Source organism: Malus sylvestris, chromosome 8, assembly GCF_916048215.2.
Source record: "Malus sylvestris chromosome 8, drMalSylv7.2, whole genome shotgun sequence".
Classification (NCBI taxonomy): domain Eukaryota; kingdom Viridiplantae; phylum Streptophyta; class Magnoliopsida; order Rosales; family Rosaceae; genus Malus; species Malus sylvestris.
In genome coordinates this window covers 2,132,893-2,142,435 of record NC_062267.1, presented here as the reverse complement: position 1 = coordinate 2,142,435, position 9,543 = coordinate 2,132,893, and the positions used below count along the sequence as shown (strand labels likewise).

At 42.9% G+C, this 9,543-nt stretch overlaps 3 protein-coding genes across 8 annotated transcripts; 1 reads left to right on the top strand and 2 right to left on the bottom strand.

The window, feature by feature from the left end:
- Positions 1-2,513: 2,513 nt before the first annotated feature.
- LOC126633567 (CBS domain-containing protein CBSX3, mitochondrial) lies at positions 2,514-4,257 on the bottom strand. Its single transcript, XM_050304223.1, has 6 exons — positions 3,795-4,257; positions 3,446-3,711; positions 3,284-3,365; positions 3,121-3,194; positions 2,980-3,040; positions 2,514-2,863 (listed from the first exon to the last, which is right to left on the bottom strand). Exons 2-6 carry the CDS (start codon positions 3,701-3,703, stop codon positions 2,721-2,723), a joined length of 618 nt encoding a protein of 205 aa, XP_050160180.1. The 5' UTR covers positions 3,704-3,711; positions 3,795-4,257; the 3' UTR covers positions 2,514-2,720.
- A 251-nt stretch (positions 4,258-4,508) lies between these two features.
- LOC126633559 (uncharacterized) lies at positions 4,509-6,418 on the top strand. The gene has a single exon (XM_050304207.1). The coding sequence runs from the start codon at positions 4,509-4,511 to the stop codon at positions 6,255-6,257; it is 1,749 nt and encodes a 582-aa protein (XP_050160164.1). The 3' UTR covers positions 6,258-6,418.
- LOC126633562 (tubby-like F-box protein 5) lies at positions 6,355-9,314 on the bottom strand. Of its 6 annotated transcripts, XM_050304210.1 has the most exons (6): positions 8,832-9,313; positions 8,464-8,525; positions 7,946-8,310; positions 7,753-7,840; positions 7,492-7,624; positions 6,355-7,374 (listed from the first exon to the last, which is right to left on the bottom strand). In XM_050304210.1, the coding sequence occupies exons 3-6, from the start codon at positions 8,300-8,302 to the stop codon at positions 6,708-6,710; spliced, it is 1,245 nt and encodes a 414-aa protein (XP_050160167.1). In that variant the 5' UTR covers positions 8,303-8,310; positions 8,464-8,525; positions 8,832-9,313; the 3' UTR covers positions 6,355-6,707. The 6 variants fall into 6 exon arrangements, with proteins under 6 accessions (XP_050160167.1, XP_050160168.1, XP_050160169.1 ...); XM_050304211.1 differs by lacking the exon at positions 8,464-8,525 and having other exon boundaries at positions 7,946-8,383; positions 8,832-9,314; XM_050304212.1 differs by lacking the exon at positions 8,464-8,525 and having other exon boundaries at positions 8,832-9,314.
- Between the last annotated feature and the right edge of the window lie 229 nt (positions 9,315-9,543).

Below are 9,543 nucleotides of genomic sequence, written 5' to 3'. Positions count from 1 at the left end.
TGTAACATTCTACATCGCCCAGGGGAGTGATCCTTAAATGTATATTCTCATCCCTACCTAGCACGAGGCCTTTTGGGAGCTCATTGGCTTTGGGTTCCATAGGAACTCCGAAGTTAAGCGAGAAGGAGGCCAGAGTACTCCCAGGATGGGTGACCCATTGGGAAGTTGCTCGTGAGTTCCCAAAAACAAAATCATGAGGGAATGGTAAGCCCAAAGCGGACAATATCGTGCTACGGTGGTGGAACGGGCCCGAGATGTGGTGGACCCGGGTCGAGATATGACAAAATGGTATCAGAGCCAATCTCTGGCCGGAAGTGTGCCAACGATGATGTCGGGCCTCTAAGGGGGGTGGATTGTGTGACATCCCATATCGCCCAATGGAGTGATCCTTAAATGTATATTCTCATCCCTACCTAGTACGAGGCCTTTTGGGAGCTCACTAGCTTCGGGTTCCGTAGGAACTCCGAAGTTAAGCGAGAAGGAGGCCAGAGCACTCCCAGGATGGGTGACCCACTGGGAAGTTGCTCGTGAGTTCCCAAAAATAAAACCGTGAGGGAATGGTAAGCCCAAAAAGAACAATATTGTGCTACGGTGGTAGAACAGGCTAGAAATATGGTGGACCCAGGCCAGGATGTGACAATCTGACGGTAACCTGATGGCAGCATGACATTAGCTTGCTGGCGTCATGATGACGCTAGGTAGCCGTTGTCATTCAAATGAGTTGAGTTGGAGGGCTGACAAAATGTCAAGGTTGACATTATGGAGCTGGAGGGCTGGCAAAATGTCAACCTGGACATTCTGGCGCTGGAGGGCTGGCTGATTGGCTGGAAATGGCTAGCCCGTTGGCATGTTTTGGGGGTTTGGGCCTGGTGGGGTCCACAAGCCCTTTGGCCTAGCCCTTGGTTGGAGATGGTTTTTGTATCATTCCGATCTATTTTTAACCTTATAACCTTTTGGTCGGGTCAGTTGGAGATGACCTTAGTTCTCCCAGCTATAAGGTATCCCCACCCCTCCAAATTGTTTGTTAGTCCTTTAGCTTTTAGGATGAACTTTTCTCTTACAAGGATGTTATTGCGGCAATATTTCAAGCAATATGTGTTGTTGTAAACTAATTATGTGTCACAAGAGATAAGTTTTTCTCTCACTGTCAGCATAGAGAAATCTTAAGGTTTGGATGATCAGACCTCGTGGCCGTTTGACTTATTTCCTCCCAATAGAGAAAAATTCTTGAGTTTGGATGACCGGACTACGTGACTATTTAACCCAAGAGGTAGAACTTCGCACCTATTCTTCCCTTTGTATTTCGACCCCACTCAATATGTCTTCGATTAAACAGTTAAGTGATCTGGTCATCCTTACCAATGATTTCCCCCTCATCATGGCCTTAAAGAAAGTGTTCAGAAATAGATAGCTAGGAAGATGACGGATAAGATGTTCCGTTCACAGTCCATGACTTTTGAGGAACCAAAACTTTTGACATCTGACGTCTTTTAGATTAGAAATAGGCTATTTGGTCTGACCAAAAAGCATTACTAGCCTAGAACAAGAACCACTGACTTTGGAGGAATTGGATTCCAGCTTCCCCCACCACACAAGGTCCAATCATCTGCCACCAAAAAGCTTTGATCTTTGGAGGAGAACCACTGTAAGAGGAGAATTTTTGCATCAAAATCTTGAGGTCTTTTGATCTTTGAACAATCCTGTGTTGATAGAATGTTCGAAAAGATAAGAAGGTTCATCTGCCAGCCAATGGGAGTTGTGCAATAATTGTGGTGATATATATGCTTTATAGCATTGCCGAAAAGTCACAAGTTCGAGTCATGAGAAACATCTTTGGAAAGTAAAGGTAAGGTTGCGCACGATAGACGTTCCAACTCTCACAAAACATGGAGCCTTGTTGGTTTGTGGTCGCCCTTTATAGCATGTCGAATATATCAAATATTGAGTTCCTAAGAAATTGAAATTGAATCTGCAACTATGCTAGAGTATATGTTGCTTTCGAAATTGGAGGCAAATGGGATCGCGAATATTGTTCTGTGGCCCGACTTCTTGTCGAGATACCATATTATTCCCCTTTTTGTTTACAATTAGGTTAATAGGTGCTCAAAAATGAATCAACGAGATTGACACCGTGAGATCACACACACAAGAACGCGAGCATTTTTCTGTAGTTCATCCAAATTAGGTTGCGTCCGTGGTTGGGTGTTCCAATGTTTCGTTATTGTAATGTGGTGCTACATTTTATGTCCGGGCTTTGAGAGGTTAGAGAGAATATGAGAATGAAAATAAACGGGGTCCTGAATCAAGAGAGGTAACCTTAAAATGACGGTGATGGAACCTTTTTTGTAAAGGAATACCCTCACCTCTGCATTTATTAGGCGGCCTAAGTGATTCCCGAAATAAAGGTTCAATCAAAGTTTTTCAAAATCATTTTGGCTCGTCTAAGTTTAGACTTGGATTTCGCTTTGAAATCCTGCGATTTTTGTTTATTTCTTTCCTTTGAAAACTGGTCATTGAAAATTATAATTGATTCTTTATTAATCAAGCAATATGGAGATCGGGAATTCGAATACATGACTTCAGGGATGAGCATTCTTAATCACTTGAACTACAATTTCCGCTTCTAACACATGAAGAAAGTATTAGGAAGCTTTATGTTGGAAGTATTTTTGAAATTTGCTCTACAGCAATTTGATGAACATAAACTGAGATATGTTCTTCTAATAGTATTCTCCTTTGATGTACCCAGTAAGTCGCTTCAGTTCCCCGCTTTGCTGCTCAACCACTGCCCGGACTACATCCTTGATCGAAATCATGCCAACTAGCTTCCCATCTATAACTGGAGCATGCCTTATGTGATTCTCTGTTGACATGAAAAAAATCGTCACGTAATTGCTTCCACACGTTTATGAACAACCGAATGATTGTTCACTTCAATGTCTATGGTAGTTAAAGAACAGAAATCGTGCCACGGCGTACCTGTCATAAGTTGCATAGCTTGAAGAACGTTCATGTCGGAAGTTACTGTTATTAATTGGTTCTGTATAAGAGGTAAAGTTCATAAGAAAAATCGGCGCGTCCAAGGTCGATTGGTGGCTAAGAACGTAAACTTGAACTGACCTCATTAGTCATAATCTCTCCAACTCTTGTGTAGATGGGAGATCTTTCCTGTGCAATCACTTTCCTCAGGTAGTCTGCTCGGTTCACACCGCGGTCAATAGAATCCGAATAACTTGTTGAGACATAATTTTTTTTCATGCAGTTAGTTCTGTAAATAACTTACCTCTTTCTGTGATGATTCCTGCAATATGCTGATGCTCTCCTGGCTTCAGCACCAGTAACGACCCGATATTGTTTTTCGCCATCTGCAATTTCATGCTCATACGTAATATAAACACGAGTGTAGTATGAGTTTTATATGTACAGATGCATGGTAAGATCGTACGTTTTTTACTGCATCAATTACTGCGTCGTTCGTGTGACACCAGAGCCAGGGTCCGGTTTCTACATTACCCTTTGTCGCCAGTACATCTGCCACAGTCACATTCTCTAGTCCTTTTTCCTGTGCAGGTGGAGAGGTAACCCATTTTAAACGCGAAACTATCTTTTCTAACCCGGCAACTTCACCCCCACGCGAATGCTGTAAAATTGCAGACTTGAGTATTTCCCGGCATGACCGCACAGCCCGCGAAATTCCTTGCATTTTTGTTCCTGTTTAAGGAAAATCACGAAAACTTCGACAATTGTGGGTTGAACTTAGACGAAAGAAATAGATGAAAACTATTGATACAAACCTTGGTGTGCAGATACGAAAAGCTACCTCAGAACTGGATTGGAAGCTCCCGTTATGACGGAGAAAGTGTACGCTGCCTCATGTATGGTAATTCGGTGTAGCAGCCGAAGGAGCAAGATGCTGGTGTAAGTCATCTCTTACTTGACAATGTACTTACACCTTATTCCTTTCTTGAATGACTGCATGAAGGAAAATTTACTTTGCATCTACACTGTTTACTTCTTTGCCAGGTTACTTGCCCAGATGGAAAGTTTATATCGAAACTCCAGAGCCACCGTGGGAATCTCGGGTGTAGGTAAGTTTCTCTTCCGAGAAGGCGTGATTGATTTAAAAGAAAACAACGTGAAAATTTTCAAACAGTAGCAACCCTTTTTATGTATCACATGAACAACGATTATGCTCTAAAACGGCATTCCAGTAAAGTATACGTACTCTGCATGCCTTTCCGGGATCCTCCGAAACAAGAAAATGAGAGATTCCATACCTGTTAGGGAAGGAAAACCTGCCTCCGGGAATTTCCGATTTCTTGTGAATCATAAGTTTGTAAGAGAGGTTGAGCATCCGTATCCAGAAAAGGTATAAACCAATTTGACAGAAATCCCAGAAAGTTTCCAAGGTATCTGATACTATTTCGATATATACCAGACCTTTCGATAAGTGGTGAGCATCCCTCATCTCCTTCAACAAAGCCAACCTATTCATTTCCAAACCATACATGGCAGACAAAAAGCATCCACAATCATTTCGCTTTCGGCTCCCTTGGCGTACTCGTGGTTCTGCAGTAGAACCAGACCCACGTCCAGTGGCTAAAACCCAAAACCTTGCCCAGACCACCACCTCAATCCTTGTTGAACAACCACCATTTCGGGCTGCAGGGAAAGCCACTGTGAAAGCCTCTCCTTCCCAAGCTCAGGCTCCATCGAGGAATGAACCTCCACCACCATCACCATCTCGTTCTCCCACCGAGTCCCAAAATTCTACTAGTGGAACAACTCAAACTCGGGTTGAAGTTGAATCCTCTCCATCCTCACCATCCTCACCATCTCGTCCTGCCACCGAGTCCCAAAATTCTTCTAGTCGAACAACTCAAACTCGGGTTGAAGTTGAATCCTCTCCACCCTCACCGTCTCATGCTGCCACTGAGTCCCGAAAAGCTTCTAGTGCAACAGCTCAGACTCGGGTTGAATCCTTTCGATCCTCACCATCTCCCATAGCTTCTCAACCCCAAGCAGCATCACAAGAATCCCCTAAAGCACATTCGCAGCCCCACACTCAAGAGAACTCTCAGCTTCCTTCCTTCTCTGCTGAATCTCCATCACGTGCCACTCAACCAGAACCAAAGGAACCATATGCAGCACTCAGCACATCCGAAACTATTTTCAAAGCTCAGAATAATACTCCAACCACCGTTCAAACTCATGCAGCGTCCGCAGAAGCTGTGGAAACCGTTGCTTCACCCAAGAAGGTAGATCCTGATACCATTGGCGGAGATCAAAAGCCCCATCCCGAATCAGAGACAGAGTCGAAAGAGCATAAAGAAAGGGAGAAAGTACTGCTAGTGATAAAAGAAGAAAAGGCAAACGATCCAGACTATAAAGAACTGATGCAAGAAACAGCCACTCAACTTCATGCTGCAGTAACAGGCTTCGGAAAGCACACCAAAGACCTACTTGAAGTTGCATCGCAAGCAGAGCAGCGGCACAGTAAGGAAGAAGCTTTTGACAGAAAGGAGACATTAGCGAGCTCCAGCTCCAGTTCGAAACTGACCAAAGCTCCAGAAGACACAAGCACCCCAAGGATATCTATTCAGAAGATGGTTTCATCAACCGTGAAGCAAGCTCCCCTGCATAGAGAAATCAGGGAAAATGCTTTGAAACTTAATAAGCTGGCCATTGAGGACCAAATGCATGAAAAACCAGTTAGCATTGTAACTGTAGCTGGTGAAAACAGAGGAGCATCAATGCACATTAGCTCAGAACCGGAAAAAGGAGGAGAATTCATGCCCATACACCGCAGTTATAAGACCAATCCAGATGACAGCCTGGAGGCTACTACTGATGGAGAGGTAAGCAGCGAGGGGGAAAAATTCGATCAAACAAGTAAAGAAGATCGACATATGATAGCATATATCAACAACAATGTACAGAGCATCAATAATGCTATCGTTCTCAATACTTCCGTGGCCGAAAGGAATCCAGGTGTTCAGACGGTTTTTTCTCATAACCCAGCAGAATCAATCAAGCCAAATGGTAAATCAGATCCCCTCAAAACACACAAGGCTCAAATAACAAAAACACCGTCTGAGAAGCTTACTCACGAATCCACTGTGAGACGGAGGTGTCTTCGAGGGCTCTTCATGGAACCAAGTGATTCAGACCCGGATAATCCTGAAAAGCCTCGGCGTCACGGCTGCCGCTATAGTTGCGGAATGAATAGAGAAGATACCAATACTGGGATTCTCTGATGAAGATCTGCCAGCAGAGATGTAAGAAAAATATATAGCACGCATAACTGTAACCGTATGTGTACAAAAGGAGAATAGGAAATTAATACGAAGCATGTACAAAATTCTGCAAAATTGCATTTGAAAAACAAGATTCAATACAAGAGATCTTTATGAGAAAAGAGGGATTTTCGTACATCCTCCAGAAAGTGAAACATGGAATATCTAGAAGTGATGTTACATACTTGGAGGAAGTTGCATACAACTGCTTCTGCGCAAATAAATAAATTGGCAACTTACACCATGCTTTATACAGGTTACTGCCATTACACAGACTACTGCGACTTCAACGAAGGCACTTGCTAATGACCAAAAGCCATAGCTTAAAGTGCACTGTTCCAAAAGTATAATTACAGTTAATTCTAAGGGAAGACGAGCACGATAGTCATGTGATGAAAGAATAGACAAGAATCATTCGCATGCTGGTTTTGTGTCAAAGCTGCTCAAGCAAACTGCAAAGGCTTGGAAAGCAGAGAGAGGGTAGCGATAATCCATTGTGAAAATGTCTTTACCGATCTTCCCAAATTGCAGTATTACTCTCTCTTGTTCAGCCAAAGGAACATTATGGCATGGCTCTACACCGGCCACCAGCTGGAAATTCTTCACGGAGGCCACGGTAACACGTCCTTTAAAATTCAGACACCAACACTGCAGCTGCTCATGCCATCTAGGAGCTTTATTTTTCAAAATGAGTGGATTTTTTGTGCCTTGTTCCAAATCCGTTGTAGGGACACTAGAGCACAAGTTGGCAAGCTGCTTCGATCCCTTTGAAACATGCATTGGACAGCATTTTGGAGGAAGGCAGGTCGCTAACTCTGTTGGAGTAGGAGCAACGCCCCCTTCTTGAACTGCTGACACGGGGATTGATTGCATGATGCACTGCATTCTCCTTGGTCCCCTTGTTCGGAGGATATTGAGCTCATAACATACGGTAGCAACACTATAGCTACCAGCAGGTATCCTTGGAGATACCGTCTTTGAATTCATCTTTCGGTGTGACCAATAATTTGTTTGGATTGCTGAGCCTTGTGGAGGCTGACTGTCATAAACGGTAAACTTGGAACCCAGAAAATTAGACCTGCACAGCATTTTCCAATAAATTGCACGAAAAGAAGAATGAGTCGTAGGTGTAACAGCGCAAAATGAAAAATGAATGACCGTGTCAATGATAAGGATACATTTTATTTAAGCTTGCCTTAGTTTTCCAACGTAAGAATTGCTTGCTCGAGAGAATTCATCTGCAGCCAAGGACACCACAAAATGTGTACTTGCTGCCCTTCTGACCTTTCTTGCTGCCAGCAATAACTTACTCACATCCCCACACAGAGCTGCAGATTTATAAGAAAGAGTTAGTCACGCGTTTACAAATCCATTGCGAAAGAATTTGAACACCGATTTCTAACACACCCAAGTCATGATTCGTGAATAAGAAGGGGAGAAGCATCCAAACATTTACCGGGGCTAAGACCAAGGTACAGTAGATACGTTGAAGTTTCTCTTTCCCTCTTAATAAAGCATTGGATCGGATGATCTCTTGGTCCCGGCTAGTAAATATATGCAAGTAATGAGGAAAGTGAAAATCTTTAGTAGGTAAGTGAAAGTCACATTCAATAAGAATAACCTAAAGAATGTTGTTTATCGAAAAATACCTGCTTGAGTGAGACAGGGAAGGTAAGCCAGCCACATTGCTCAGGAGTCTTGACTATCTCTTTCGTAATCTCCCTCCATGACTTGCAAACCGAAGCACAAGCAATCACATCTCTCCGAGCAGGCCAGGAAGTCTCACTCGCTTCGACGCGTTGGATTATGTCAAGAAGCAACTCTGGGGGCAAGTTTGCCCACTTGCTTTGCTCAACTGATGCAGGTGATGACAACGTATGCTCTGGGGCAATGTGAGATTTAGCTCGGCGGCGCGTGTGCTTCCTCTCTTCCCCTCCTCTTCTTGATTTCTTCCCCTTGTCATCTCTCATTTCCAGTAGCTCGTGAAACACGTTTTTGAACTGCATCACTCACTCTAATAGTATTTCCACAACAACTATGATCACAATTCAAATGTTGTAGCTGATATTTTTCGTAATTTCGCAGATCTAATTATACGAAAAGCTTCCATAAGAATCTATAAAATCAAATTCTAAGAACATCACAATCATAAAAAATAAATTTTTACCCGGAAGATCGGTTTTTTATTTTTTATTTTTTGTCAGTGGAACGTTTTCTTCAAAAAAATTCCTGCAAAATTTGAATTATTTTCTAATTGCATCACAACAATCACTAATTTAACATGAAAGTATTGAAATTTGATCGACGAAAATGCTAAGAATTAAGAACAATGTGCATCAAAAAACAGAAAAAAATCAAATAAAATACTCGAAATTTACACTAAAAATCGAATTTCTTAACATTCCGAACCTGAAATCGCATGAAAAAATGCTAGAAAAAAATTGCAAAAAATCGAGATCCTACTAAAACACTTAAAATCCGGATCGCTTGAAGAAGCTCAAAGATTCAGTTTAGAGAGAGAGAGAGAGAATGTACCAGTAGGGGAGGAGGCAAATGCGCGTGGGGATTTCTGGAGGCTTCTAGGAAATATACCAGTTGGGGAGGAGGCAAATGCGCGTGGGGATTTCTGGAGGCTTCTAGGAAATCACCAATGTCGCGCAGAAATACAAAAGCTTTAGAGAGAGAAAGTGAGAGAGGAGAGAGAGAGGGTATATACGCGTATACTATTGACCATATCGGCGAGGCCAAAACGAACAACGCCAAAGAAGCTGATATTTTCAATTTCTGAATTTTATAAACATAAAATTATCCAAATGAAAATTGAAATTTAATTTAATTTGAAATGCCGTGGAGATTGCGGTTGTTTACAGTTGGTTGCAGCAGCAGGCGACGAGTCGTGCCACTACAACCACCACCTCAACCACCGTGCGCCGCCGCCAACACCTGACCGTCTCTCTCTCTCAGCCGAAAAGCTGTTCTCTTTCGGAAGAGGAGGTTGGAATCCTGCTCTATAAAACGCCTCTGCTCCCTTTTTCGTAACCAACTTCTATTTTTTGCCGGTTAAACTACTGGGGCCCCACTTCCACGTGTGCGCCCACACGCTTGCTTCAGCCTCCATTGCGGTGGGCCCCGCATTGTTGGAAGATCTGTTTGTGGCCGTTCTTTTAACCGGGTACCTATCCTACGGTCGCGTCTGTCTGATTTTCTTATGAGAACATAGTGTTTACACAAGAATATTATTATTTTA